The 15604-nt window shown below is 31.8% G+C and overlaps 1 protein-coding gene across 2 annotated transcripts; it reads left to right on the top strand.

Annotated features, from left to right (window-relative positions):
• Window positions 1-246: 246 nt before the first annotated feature.
• On the top strand, window positions 247-5298 carry LOC8264269 (mitogen-activated protein kinase kinase kinase 3). 2 transcript variants are annotated; one of them, XM_048376720.1, is made up of 11 exons: window positions 247-969; window positions 1568-1933; window positions 2236-2323; window positions 2449-2511; window positions 2659-2819; window positions 2918-2993; window positions 3179-3238; window positions 3419-3526; window positions 3624-3860; window positions 4423-4526; window positions 4596-5298. In XM_048376720.1, the coding sequence occupies exons 1-11, from the start codon at window positions 515-517 to the stop codon at window positions 4870-4872; spliced, it is 1995 nt and encodes a 664-aa protein (XP_048232677.1). In that variant the 5' UTR covers window positions 247-514; the 3' UTR covers window positions 4873-5298. The 2 variants fall into 2 exon arrangements, with proteins under 2 accessions (XP_048232677.1, XP_048232678.1); XM_048376721.1 differs by having other exon boundaries at window positions 4611-5298.
• Window positions 5299-15604: the final 10306 nt, after the last annotated feature.

Genomic DNA, 15604 nt, shown 5'->3' on the forward strand with positions numbered 1-15604 from the left:
GATTGGGGCCATAAGTAATTTTCAAGAGAAAGTGTGGGGCACAAGACAAATTTTCTATAATATTCTTAAAGGATCAGTGGGGCAAGACAATAGGGGAAACAGTGTACCTGTTCCTGCTTACCTTCCCTTAGCTGTTCTTCACTGTAGACTGTGGGTCCCACACTCCTCTCTCTATCTATATTATTTTCTCTCTCTAAGAAAAAAATAAATTTAAATAAAATGAAGTTTTTTGAGGAGAAAAGAAAAATCTAATTTTCCTCTCTATTTCCTCCTGGTCTTATAAAGTTTTACCCAAACCCAAAATCTGAACTTTTCTTTTTCGTTTTGTTGAGAGAGTCTCCTCTGTACACACACAATACTGAAACAAATGTGAAGAATAAAATTAAGAAAAAAAAAAACCTTCTTTCTTTGAGCCCTACTTTTTTTTTTTTCTTCTTCTGCTTCTGCTTCTGCTTCTTGAGTTCTCACTCATAATAATTATAAAGCAAAAAGAAAAGAAAGAGAGAAGAGAGAGATGCCTGCTTGGTGGGGAAAGAAATCATCAAAGAACAAAGAAGAGAAGCATCAACAGCTGCAACAGGATAATAAAGAAGCATCAAATGGTAAAAATGATATTCTTAATATTAACAAGAAGAAGAAGAGCAGCAGCAATACTATCAGAGATAGTAATAATTCAAAGCGTAGTGGTAGTTTTGATGAGCCCGTGCGGAATTCACCACGTATGAGCAAAGATTTCGCGGGTGGGTCTTCTGGGTTTTCGGGTTTCGATTCGGATTCAGTTGAGAAGAGAGGTCTTGGTCTTCCCTTGCCTACACCATCTGGGTCAGGGAGTGATCATGGGATTACGATTGGGTTGGGATCTGGGTCGGCTTCTGGTGGTTCTGTTTCAAGTGTAAGCTCTTCTGGGTCTTCTGGTGAGGATCATCCGATTGCAAGTGATCATCACACTAATCTTTTTAATGGTTACAGGTTGGTCCATTTCTTAAGACAAGTTTCGTTTTTGGTGGGTTTCTGATTTGTTTTATATTAGGAGTGATTTTGATTTCTCAATTGATAGTTTTTTATGTCAAGAAATGGTTTTTGATTTATTTGGTAGAGGGAAAAAGAAAGTTTTTTTTGTTTTTCTTGAGAGATATGAATTCTTTTCTGCGTGTCAGAGTTGGGTTTTCTGGGCTGTTTATGTTGTCTCTGTTTCTGTGTCTCGTGTCTTTTATCCATCTCTTTTCTTGTCAGAGTTTGATTTATCTTTGTACTACTGGGTCTTTTCTTCTCTTTCCAATCAACTAGTCTTTTTTATGTATGTCTGATGGTTCTTCTTTATTGCCTTCTTGAAGCTTAAACTTACTCTCTAAACCACTGTATTATGTCTTACCCTGGGAGTAACAACAGGAGTAAATCCTCCAAAAGTTCTAAATTTTAAAACTGGAATTCATATTAAGGATCTATTATTACAAACTCAGGAGCTATGCCTTTCCAATAATACATTCTATCAGTTAATCTACGTAACTAAGCATTACAAGAATAAATTCGGTTTGATTCTCAAGTGAATCAGCTAATTGAAACCCAGGTCAACTGTTGATCACAGAGGAAATGGTGATATAAGGTTCAATATGGGTTCGAGAAGTCCAGGTCCAGGGTCAAGAAGCCCCCGTCCTGGATCTAGAAGCCCCGGTCCTGCATCGAGAGGGGCTAGCAGGTCTGCATCACCTCTTCATCCATTGATGGGAGGTATGAATCTAGACTCTCCAACGGATGGGAAGAATCAATGTCATCCATTACCTCTTCCGCCGGGTTCTCCTACCAGCCCTCCTTCATTGCCAGGCTGTAGAACTCCTGTCGTGACTGAAAGCATGAATGTTCCAGTTTCAAGATGGAAGAAAGGAAAGCTCCTAGGTAGGGGAACTTTCGGACACGTTTACCTTGGGTTTAACAGGTAATGCCAATGATCCTTCTAAACTAATTAGCTGAAATGTTTGTCTTATAATGGCAGATACAATGTTGTCTTATTGTCTATGAAGATGACAATAGACTTTTGGTTATGGAAACGACCATATATAAGGCAGTTGTATTATATTATGTGAATGCTATATAACTACAAAATCATTATTTTATAATTGTTCTAAAGAGAATAAAAAGAAAAGAATATAGTGCAAATAAATGAATACAAGACTGTACTATTGCTTTTATTTGGTAAGTTTGTGCACTCTTCTAAATGCTGTATTGCAACTTAAACAGTGAGGGTGGACACATGTGTGCAATAAAAGAAGTCAGAGTTGTATCTGATGACCAGACATCAAAAGAATGTCTTAAGCAACTGAACCAGGTAATTTGTCTATTGTATTAAATTGAGTGCAACTGACAATGCAGCAAACATTTGCATTTTCAGTATGGTCCTTTAGATGTTTACTAGTTGATAGTTGATTTCTAATGGCATTCTTTTGTCAATAGGAAATCAATTTGCTTAGCCAGCTTCAACATCCAAATATTGTCCGATATTACGGTAGTGAACTGGTATGACTTGTCTTCTTTAGTCACACCTGATAGGGATTTTGGGAATCTTCTTCCTGACCATGTCAAATTATTCCACTTAGTTTAATCCAAGTGATTGTGCATATTATACTCTAATTCAGTAGCTGTTTTGGTTTTCCATTTCCTTAGAGTGAAGAAACACTTTCAGTTTATTTAGAGTATGTCTCTGGTGGCTCAATTCACAAACTACTTCAAGAATACGGTGCTTTTAAGGAACCAGTTATTCAAAATTATACCAGGCAGATTCTTTCTGGACTTGCCTATTTACATGGAAGAAATACTGTGCATAGGTATTTAACTATTGAAGCTAATTATGGTCGATAAAGAGTAGTACTTGGAATCAGAGCTTTTTCCATTCTTATCTTTTCTAGTGTGTTTTTCTTGACAGGGATATCAAAGGGGCTAACATATTAGTGGACCCTAATGGTGAAATTAAGTTGGCCGACTTTGGCATGGCTAAACATGTATGTCTTATTTCAATCTGTAGTCTGATTCTGAATATTGCAAAAATAGAATGGTATTCACTTGCTTACAAATTTTAGAGAATAGAGTTTATTTATGGATTTGCCCTCACTTAGAAATAGTTTAATTTTTTTTTATATTGAATTTTGGGTCATTATTGAAAGTTTCAATTTCTGTTTTTAATCAGATTACATCTTGTTCTTCAATGCTTTCCTTCAAGGGAAGTCCTTATTGGATGGCACCTGAGGTATCCTCTCTTTCTCCCTTACCCCAACTAACACGCCAACAATTGGTTCTTGCTTATAATTAGTTTATGTGTATCTATGAATCCTCTCTGCTCCTTTTCTTTTTCGCTTTTCACTTCCTAGTGTCCACTGTTCATCCTAATTTATTTTGCTCATTCTTTTATTGGATTGACTGAACTCAGGTTGTAATGAATACGAATGGCTATAACCTAGCTGTGGATATATGGAGCTTGGGATGTACAATTCTTGAAATGGCAACATCAAAACCACCATGGAACCAGTATGAAGGGGTAAGCTTTTGAAAAATTCAGAATTTAAATCACCTTTGTCATTGCCAGCTTCAGAATTTATAGGACTGAAATCTTTTTACCATGTTGAATTTAACAGGTGGCCGCAATTTTTAAAATTGGAAATAGCAAAGATATGCCAGATATACCTGATCAACTATCAAATGAAGCAAAAAGTTTTATAAAACTGTGTTTGCAGCGGGATCCATCAGCACGCCCTACAGCCTCACAATTGTTGGACCACCCTTTCATTCGGGACCAAGCAACAACAAGAGCTGCTAACATCAACATAACTAGGGATGCTTTTCCATTCACTTTTGATGGAAGCCGCACACCGGTATATCTTTCAACTTAGTGTGGTACTAAATGCGTTTTAAATTACAAGATACAAGGTTAGATCTTGTATATATTATGAGAGCTTTTCGTAAAACATAATCATTAGACGGAATTTGCACATGCTTAAGTGGTTGGAACAATTTCTATCTTAAGCACTATATTATATTCTTTAGTAAACCATATGCATGTAACTCCTTGAGGATTATTGTTATGTTTCCAAAATCTGTATTTGAGCAAAGAATGTAGATCTAATTGGGCACAAGGCAGCAATGCAAGCCAAGAAGGATCATTACTTAGAAGCAGTCTGCAATTGTAGAGGAAAAGATTGATCAAGCGCTATGCTGGACTGTTTCTCACATGTTGTATTTTCACCTGATTTTCCATTTTGAAACCCAAAATGTTATCTTTTGAATTTATTTTGCTTCTACATGACTGTTTCTTTGTTGTGGGTGGTAGTTTGTGCATATGCTGTCTTTTAGAAATTCCTTTATTTTTTAGTCCAATTTATTTTCGAGCTAAAGTTGGATGTCAGCTAATTGATAATTTTGTTGCTTTGTAAGCAGCCGGCTTTAGATCTTCACTCCAAGAGATCAAGCATCCCTCTTTCCGAAGGAGAATATGCAATGAAGCCAGTGATCACTAATGTAAGAGGATTGAAGAACACTAGGTAAATGGCATACTTCCGGTCACGTCCCTCTTGGCTTCGTGATATTATCTTAGTCTTAATCAACTTTAGTGGTACTGTATGCAGGGATGATGTAAGAATGATCACTTCGCTACCTGTATCCCCTTGTTCTAGCCCATTACGACAATACGGGCCAGCACACAAAAGCTGTTTCCTTTCACCTCCTCATCCAACCTATGCATTGGTAGGGCAAGGTGGTTACAACTTGAGCGATTATTCGTTGTATTCGGCAAGACCGAACACATCATACAATCATGATCCTGGCTTCGAAAACTCATTATTAAAAGGTCAAACACCTGGTGCATCACCAAGAACAAGGCCCATTTGAGTGTAAATACGAGCAACACGTACTTTTTCATGCTTCGTCATAATGCGATACAGTCTGAAACGACAAGGTTTTGTTGTCCATGGTTCCGTGCTCTTAGTCACAGAAATTTCCCACTACTTGAATGAAGTCGGTGGATTATCTTCCCTGCGGAGAACTGGAGGGGACAAACTTTTTGGTGCATGGACTGATGCTAAAATATATTGATCTCATGGCATTCTCTGGGATTGTTGTAAATGGCCAGTGGGTCACTGTGTGTGTAACATTCATGTTGTAATCTAGTAAATTCATGAGAGATCATTGCTGATACCAATGTTTCTAGTTAGATAAAAAGAATGTGGTGGTTTAGGCTCTTCTCCAATACTTGTCCAGTTTGTACATCTTCACCTTGCAGCACAGAAGAATGAAAAGATCTGTAATTTCCTTTTAGTTGGTTGTTTTTCAGCTGACGATTCATCCTTGTCTAATTTGATTAGACACTTAGCGCAACAAATGTACCCCAGTTGTCGGACTTCTTTCATACAAACAAACGCGTAGAATTGGTTTAGGTTTCACTTCAATAATGAAGAGGATGAGGTTGTTATGATGCCTGTGGATAGAAAACGTGTTGAAAGGGGACTTTGTTTTTGTTGGCAGGGGGTTTGATAATTTCAATGGCAGAATTTGACATGACAAGACAAGACAAGACGAAACCGTCTGCTAGCATTACAAAACCACTCTAGGGTTGATGCCAAAATCCTACCTTTCATTTTGGATTATAATATGTTTGTCACATGTGTGTCTATGTTAGTTGGAAGAAGCTGCTTGGATGCTGGATTCCCTTAGGCGGCTACTTTGATTGGTTTGGTACTCCTTTGTGCATTGCCAACTTGCTCTCCCTTACTTTACTTATTTCAGACTGAATTTTGATGATTTGATTACTTTTAACATTTTCAACTTTTTATGGAATTTAATATATATTTAAATTTATATTTTATATAATATTTAAATATTTTTTAACATAAAATAAAAAATATAATAGTACTGTGAATATATTCAAAATTATAAAAATAAGTCCACTGACTTCAATCAATTTAATGTCATAAGACTCCTAATTAAACAGCCTACTATTTAATGATTAAATAATATAAAAATTTAGTAGTAGCTAATGTATAAAAAATATAAGACCCACCATGTAATAAAGAAAACAAAAAAGTCAATGAGGCTGAATCTCTATTGAAAGAAAAACGAAATGATATATTACTTAAGAAAAAGATTTGCCTTCAAATTCTTTGACACTCTCCCAATTTCATAGTCTATTTATCTTCATTGTCCTATATTCTTCTTTTAACCATAACTTTGGTCCTTTTTTCCTCCTTCTATGGCGGCAATGTCGAAACAATTACATAAAAATACTATTTTTTAAATATTCTTGCACTGTACTTTTTTTCTTTTATATAATCTTTCATTTATACTATCTTTTATCATTTCTACTTTTTTTTTTTTTTAACTTTACTTTATTTTCTTCTTTCCTTTCTTATTTTTAGTTTCTATTTCAGTTTCCTTCTATTTTATCTATTCTTTTCTAATGCATGACGATTACTTTTGAATTTTCTTTTTTGTCATCTAAAGCTTCAATAAAAGGTAAAATTTAGACGGTTGATGAACCATCTAAAATTTTGAGGATGGATTAGCACTTCTGTAGATGCCTATTTTGCTAACAACTCTCTATATACAATTTTTATTTCTTTTATTTTTTTCATTTTTATTTTCTCTTTTGCACAAAAGATAAAATTTCAATTTCTTTCCCACTCTTCCTATATCTTTATCCACAATCAAGTGCATCTAATTAATGGGTATACAGTGTTGATGAACTCGATATTATATATGAAATAATATACATATTATATATATATATATATATACATACTATTTTCATACAAATTTTAAAAGAGAAAAATTTCATTTGTAATTTTGTTATCTTGATATGCTAGAAATTTTTATGGGTTGTAGTGAAGATATTGTTGTTTTCTTTTAATTTCTATATTTAGAAGTATATAGTGAAAAAAAAGAATTAGAAGAATGAATTTATAGAACGATAAAAAAAAAAGAATAAGTGGATTATTATACAATTAACAAAAAAAGAAAATGGTATGAAACATCAATCCAAGATTTACTTTTTTTTTTTTATATAATAGTATTACCCGTATATAGATAAATAATGAAATAATCATTTGAGTTAGTTAATGAATTGGATTAAATTATATTCTACAATGATAATGTTTGATAATATGCTTGTTCTAAAAAATCAGCAACACTTTTTAAATAATGGCATCAAAGGTATAAACCATAAACCAAAAAATAATTTCAAATACCATTTATATACTATATTATACTAACTATACATTAAACATATATCAAAATCTATAAAATGTGTACCATTTGTTTATGTTTTTTCTAAAGATATAATAATCCATTTGATTTATGGATTCATAGTCCTTAAAATTAGATTTAATCCTAACCTTAGTGAAGCCATACTTTGTTTGCTAGTACATTCTAATCTACGGTATTATTGATTCTATTCGTGTAGTCCCATGTTTGGTAGGATAATTTAACCAATGAGATAGATTATTAAAATAATTATATTAACTAAACACCATTTGCTACATATATAGAATTATATCTCCCTAATTTTTTCTTTTTATTTTCTCAAAGTCTTTAAATCATCTAGTATTAATTAGTTTTTATAATATTTTTATGTTAATTATTCTTACATGTTTTATTGGATAAATTTTAGTGATTTATTTGATTGAAAATTATAAATAATCATAATCCAAATTTATTATACAAATAAAATAAAAAAATTTGTGACGAACTAATTTAAGAAAGCTTATAATATAAGTGCAAGAAAATTAGCCAAATTAGTGGTAAAAGATTTTATATGGTGAAATAAATTATTTTAATTTAACTTTTCAATTAAAAAGAAAAAAAGAAAGTTAAATTATTTTAAATAAATAAAGTACAAAAGTAAGGCTATTTTAGAAATTGAAATTTCATTATTTATGGGATTGGCAATTGATAGGTCCATATTATATATAAATATGTTAGATAATTTAGAGGTTTAATTATATATTTTCTATATATAATATATGATAAAAATATGTGTTTTTACCTCTTTTAAGCTTAATTATCTATTTGTAGGTATATTAGCCAAAAAAAAAAATATGGAGTAAAATATTCAGAAAGGAACTTAATAGGAAGTGTTGGTATCAAGATCTAAGATCGAGACGCATGGAATAACTATTTTTGCCTAGTCGAAAAAATTCATGACCTAAGGGGGAAAATTAGTCTTTTTATATTTATGAATTATTATTATTTATTTATGTAAGGATAATTAAGAGTTGTGATAAGGATAAGTTTTGGGAGGCTTATTCTTAGAAGAGAACTCTATAAAAGGAATCTATATAGATTTACATTAAAAGGAATTTAGTGTTGGATATTAGTAACATTTTTTCATTCATCATTTGTCCACCATTTTTGTCCCTGCAGTTTTCTCCATTGTTCTTCATCATAAACATTTAGTTTTACGTTTCTATTATTCTTTCAAGATTAATAAGGCTTTTAGAAAGTGAAGAGCGAGGATCAATTATCTTTTTAACTTGAAAAAAAGTTAGATCTTAAGGAATTTTTTACTTTATTAAGGATTTTTGCTTATCCTCGTGAATCAGATAATACTATGTTATTTTCTATGCTTGTTTTGGTACTATTTGCTTTGTTTATTGGAGCCTTAGGCATTCCCTTCAATAAAAAAAAGAATGGAGGTGGATATTTGTTTTGTTTTATGTTTAACTAATTTAATTACTACGACCATAGAATTATATATGTTAAATTAATTTTTTTTTAATATTTAGTTTAGCCTTTTTACTTTGTATGAACTTTATTATTTTTATATTTAATGAATAATTTCTTTGCCAACATATTTTTATTAGTTACAATTATTACTATTATTTAACTAGCATATTAGTTTGGTAATGATAGTTGTTATGAAAATATTTAGGTTGAATACATTAGAAATACCATCTTTGCTTCAACCTATGTTAATATAAGGAACTTTAGTTACATCATTAATTTAAGTGATTAAAGGAAAAAAAATATTACTATCTCATTCATTAGATTCGTGTTTATTATTAAGACAAGGGCAGTACTAAATAATTGGCTGGACTAAATACTATATTCATCATATATTTTCTTTAAATCGTTATTCCTGCATATTTACTTTATTACTTTATTTATTTATTTTATAAACTTTATTACTTTCTCAAAATATCTTTTTAGCGTATTTAGATTTACTTTTAGTTGTTTTGTGTTTGACAATTAGTGTTTATTATAAGTGATCTAACATTCCTTGAGAGATCGACCTCATAGTATTTTACTGCTTTTACTCTAAGAACGGTTCATGCACTTGCAAGTATTCAATTTGACACATTAATTCCATTATAGATAGCGTACTAAAGACATGGGGAAGCTTGGCATTAGATAAGACCCATCTCAAGGGCTAGCTAAGCCCTTAGGATTTTTAAGCCAACCTCTATCATATGTATCAAGTATGTGTTATTTTTTAATACTATAGTTTAGTCAAGCAATCTCATTTACTAAATGGAGTGTAAATATAGTAAATATATTATATATAAGAACTACATATTAAAATATAATACATGTACTCTATTATATTGAATGAGTACTTATATTATATTTATTGCTATTGAAAAAAAAAATTTTGAAATAAAAATATGCTAAACAAATTAAAATTTTGATTAACAATTACTTAACATATATATAACATATAGCTAACATATACATCTTATACCTAACATATAATAAAATAACTATAATGATACTATTTCTTAAGAGGTTACCTTTTAATTTGTACAAATCTACAATTTATATAAATTAAAATAGTTACAGATACCAAATATATATTTAATGTATCTCATATATTTTGTTGAGCGTAACATTTATTGCTACTTTTAATCTTTTTTTAAAAGATGCAAATATTTAAAGTATATTATAAATGATATCCAACATATACTAAAATAAATGGAATATATACTATTTTATAAGAGTTTATCTTTTTAGTTTTTTATATTTGAATATATATATTTAAATATTTTAGATATCAAATATATACTTAATGTATTGCATATTTTATCGAATGAATCCCATTTATTTCTATCTTTTTTATTACATTATGTTGTAAGTGTATAAAATATTTAATATTTTTATAGAAATATAGAATAATAAAATAATTATCATAATATTTTTTTTAAAACTTTTAATAAGAGTTAGTGTTATTATATACAAACCTTAATTAAATCAATCAATTAAAACTTGTATTATATCTATTGTTATTGAGAGAAGATAATTTTTGAAATTAAAATAAACTAATTAAAAAAATTAAAATTTTGATTAATATATACTAAACAAATGTCTAACGTATACTTTTTACTATATATTTATTAAAACTAGTTTTTTTTCTTCACGTGCATTGTATGTAAATATTGATTATTGGCTTGTTATAACTTAAAAAGAATAATATTATACTTTTTAAAATTTATCATCATAAATAATTTTATTGTTAAAAATATAACAAGATCATTCTTTATAAAGTAAATTTATCTTTAAATATACATATTTATGATTTATGAAATTTATACCAGTTATAAACTACTAATCTCATAAAAAATATATATTGAATTCAATTTAATACTTTGTGAATTATTTTTCACTTTATTTTCTTGGCATACATATTCTTATTATTAATTATTATTATTGTAGTTATAATTCATAATGAAATGATATTAAGATTGTCAATTGCTTATGTGTACTGTTTTAACTTATTTACTTCAATAGAATTAGACTTATATTTAATAAATTATTAATATTTTATTAATAAATAACCTAATTAACTAAATTAACTAAATAATTAATAAGGTCATGTTAATAATATGTTAAAATATTAGAAAAATTAAGATTAAGATAAAACAAATAAGAGAATTAAGTTTGATAATAAGCAATTAAAATAAAAAAGACCTGATGATGGTTGACCAATTAAAGACTTGTAGTTATATTTTTTCTCACAATTTTTTAATTTAATGGTGGCATGTATAGTCGATGGAGTGAAGCCTCCAAGCTCGGAGACCTTTAGGATCTACATAAGCTATGCCAAAGACATTGAGGGCCTATGTGCTGAAGGAACAACTACATGGGTGGTTGGAGTGGTTGCGACATCATCGAACATCTCAATAGTATTAGATTCAGCATAAGGAGTAGCAGCTGCTGTAAAGGCGGATTGTTGCCTACAGAGATCACCTTGCTTCTTCTTGGCATAATCCTTGAGCATATGGCCCCAAGCGTGACAATAGCGGCACCCAATAGACTGGTGGAATCACGAGAAGAAAATGGTTGACCCTTATGGCAAGAAGACCGGAAGCCAAAAGCAGCAAGCATAGTAGTTGGCTCAGCAGAGCAGGAGGAGCCCAGGACTCACAGACGAATCCCTTCAGCTATAAGATTTGAAAGTGCAACATCTAGAGTAGGCAGAGGAGATGTGTGCAAGAGTTGGCCTTTGATGGACTCAAACTTTAGATGAAGGTGCATGAGGAACTGAAATAAATGTTGCTGATCTCAGGCCTTTTGCTGCTTCTTGGCGTAGCCAGAATATATAGAACATAAGTCCTCCTCCATGGAGGAGAGTTGGTGCTAATGTTCCTCGTTATTGTGTAAAACTCCTAGTTAGGCCTATTGTCTCGATGTGCAGTAGAAAGATCTTGGAATACTGAATAAGCAATGACAAGACTGGTATAATTAGATGTGACGACCCGATCTGTGGGCTCGTGATGGGTGCTAATCGTGTTAGCTACAATCTAAGGCAGTGTACCTATCGCTGCAGTCTAGCACTAATGGCGAGTATCAAGGTCGTATTTCTCGAGAAAGCGAAAGCCCAGAGTTACTTCTTTGTTCTTTGTTATATTAACCTAAAATGGATGATGAATAAATTCTAAACTAACTATTAACTACGAACTAAGTTGTAAGGGAGATGCATGAGTAATTGATAAGTGAAATAATCAAGACAAGAAGACAAACCCAAAGGGAATCTAAACTAGTTGGCAATCAAAACAAAAGATAAAGGATCGGTGAGTCTAATTATGCTACCCAGTGGGTGAATTCTTAATCAATTCGGTTTCTCTCTCGAGATAACCGAATTCCTAAACCTAATAACCTAAAGTTGAAATCTCTTCCTAACGATTGATTCTTAAATTAGCATTAAGCTTTAATCCGCCTCTATTAAGCTTTGTTAATTCTTAATCTGGCTAGTTAATTATCCTTATCTCTAAGCGATTATTAACCAGTTCTTGTTATTCAAAGTTCCAATTGCCAAACGGATTTCTCAATCTCATAAAGCAATCTAAACATCACAATTCACAACGTCTCATGAATAATGCATAATCTTATTAACACTGAAAACAAGAAGAATACAAAACCAACTCAAACAATCCAACAATATAATATCAAACCAACATAGCAAAGAAATCCCAATGGATTTAATCAATTTAGCTAAACATGTTCATGTTTAAAACAATATAGGAAATCAATTACAATGAAAGAATAATGAAAATAAAACATGTACACCCTTTTCTCTCGAATTGGATGAACAACTCCAAATCTAGATCTATACTTTGATTAATCTCCCAAACTGCCTCTTGAATTGCTTCCACTACGGTTTTGCACTCGGAACCTTGTGATTCCGGGATTCTTACTCCCCACAACTCTCTCTCGCACTCAATACTGTGCAGAAACCGAACCAGCCGCCAGGGCTCTATGTCACTCTTTTTTCCTCCCTTTTTTTCTAAGGAAAATTCATTTTTCTTATATATTTAACTCAGCACGGCCGTGTTCAAGGTCAGTCGGTCACCGTGTTCAAGGCCGTCTTTGGTCAAGACTACCAAGTCCGGCCGAAACCGTGGATCTCACCAGTAGGTTTCACCATTGTTTCTCCCCGTGTTGTCCACCACGGGCCGTGTTGCTCCGTGTTGGCCACCACGGGCCGTACGAAGGCCGTGGTGGCTACTAAACCGTGCCCAAAGTGCCAATTTCAAGAATCAAAGCCAATGGTTGAGCACGGCCAGAGTCCAGGCCGTGCTCAATGTATGCATTGCGGGCTCTTATCCGATCTTGATGAATTCTCGTCCGTTTCCGCACGTATTGATCTATAATTGCTTAAACACCGATGATGGTCCTATAAATGTTCCTGAAATGCAAAAGAACATAAAACACGGGTGATCTGGGAATAAAAGCACAATAATTGCTAAGAACATACGCAATAATATGCAAGCAAATATGTGTAAAACTATGCTCATCAGCTCGTGACTGGCACTAAGGAATGGGTAGGCTTAAGGCCACCAAGTCTCGTAGTAAGCCTTACTAATTGATATTCAATAAAGTGCATATGAAAATATAATATTAATCCTGTCTGACATGCCGTACACAGATCTCTAACTGGTCATTATAACATTTCACGTTTTGCTATAGACCAGGTTAAACATAATATATCAAAGATACTACTGCGGAAAGTCTAGAATTTTTAAATTATTCAAATACAAAAGTATAAATTCATTACAATAGGTCGATGGAGAAGAAAGTCGGGCTATCAAATGCGAAGAACTCTAGCATCACTTGAAAAATAAAATTAGAGTGAGTTAAAATCATATAACCCTGTAACTATTGCAGTCTCCTTAATATAATAATCACTAAATCAGTATATCATATCATTTTGTATTAAAGTGCGAGTCATGCCATAATTTAGAAAGAAAGTACATTTAAAGACTTATAGGATGAGGGGCTCAGCAGAATCATAACTCCAAATGCTAGTAGCCTTTCGGCCCTCTTATTCCAATAGGTCTGGCACCCAGAGAGCGAAGCTCAACCAGGATCATTACATCTAGCTGGACACCGGTAATAATTAGAGGCAGGTAACAAAGGTTATTTTAGATTTTTCTCTGGTCGAGTATAACTCTGTGTGCTGTGAAAGTATGACTGCCAGAGAAAGGCCCCTAGTCAATCAATGCTCTTTAGGCGTCGGGTTAATTGGGAATCAAGTGTCCAGGCTGGATGTAAGGACCATGGTTGAGCTTCGCTTTTTAGGCGCCAGACCTATTGGAATAAGAGGGCCGAAAGACTACTAGCATTTGGGGTTAGGGTTCTGCTGAGCCACTTATCCCATAAGTCTTTAAATGTACTTTCTTTATAAATTATGGCATGACTCGCACTTTAATATAGATTACATGATATACTGATTTAGTGATTATTATATTAAGGAGACTGCAATAGATACAAGGTTATATGATTTTAACTCACTCACCTCAATTTTATTTTTCGTGATGCTAGAGTTCTTCGCATTTTGATAACCCGACTTTCTTCTCCATCGACCTATTATAATGAATTTATACTTCTGTATTTGAATAATTTAAAAATTCTAGACTTTTCGCAGTAGTATCTTTGATATGTTATGTTTAACATGGTCTATAACAAAAGGTGAAATGTTATCAATGACTAGTTAGAGATTTATGTATGGCATATCAGACATGATTAATATTATATTTTTATATGCACTTTATTAAATATCGATTAGTAAGTTTTACTAAGAGACTTGGTGGCCTTAAGCCTACTTATTCCCTAGTGCCGGTCACGGGCCCACAGATCGAGTCGTAACATTAGAATTGAGATAATCTAACTATTGGTACTTTAGATATTAATAACCATTTTCGTCCATTAGTTTTTAAAATTATTGCTTGTTATAACAAAATTAGTTGGTAGAGATATTGAGAAGTAAGCTCAACAATATATAGTTTGGCTAATTCTTTTGCCTCCATTTTCAATCAGAAAAAATTCTACTTTATAACTAATATTGAAAATACTAATAGAGTTAGCCATTTAGAATTAAAGATATATTTAATAAATTACTAATATTAATAAAAAATGATATTGTGATTAATAAAAAATTAGATAAGACTCTAAGAAATTAGATATAAAATACAACAAGTACCGATATTTATACTTATATAAGATAAATTAAACCGTAAAAAATTATTTGTAGAACTAACTCATTAATATTAATTTATAGAACCAACTAAGATTCAATATAAATTATGATAGATGAGTTAGTTTTACAAATAATAATATTATGATAGTAGAATTTTTAATTTTATTTTTCTCTTTAGTATTATTTTTTATGGTAGTTAAAAAAATAAATAAGAAAATAAGAAATTAGAAAAATAATAAATAATTAGTAATAATTAATGATAAGTGCTAGAAGCACTTACTTTTGAATTTTATTTTACCTCGATTTCACCTTAAATTGAGTTTAATTTGTTTGTTAGAATTTGTTTTCAGCCCTTTTTAGGGGCTTGGCAAGCTTGCATGACAAGAGAAAGTTTTAGCTTCAAAATATAAGAAAAATCAATCAAGAAGCACTTGATCATCAAGGAGAAAAGTATCATACAGGCATGACATGGAAAGAACCTTCCCATGTGACCTTCCCGTGTCAAGTGCAAAAATTGGCAAAATGAAGGAGTGTAAGGCATGGGAGGCACATGCCTGTGTGGCCTTCCCATGTGAGATGTAAAAAATGGCAGATCGTCCAAGACATAACATGGGAAGAGGACATGCCCGTGTGCCCTTCCCTTGTAGACAAAAGATA

Source organism: Ricinus communis, chromosome 7 (assembly GCF_019578655.1).
Source record: "Ricinus communis isolate WT05 ecotype wild-type chromosome 7, ASM1957865v1, whole genome shotgun sequence".
Taxonomy (NCBI): Eukaryota; Viridiplantae; Streptophyta; class Magnoliopsida; order Malpighiales; family Euphorbiaceae; genus Ricinus; species Ricinus communis.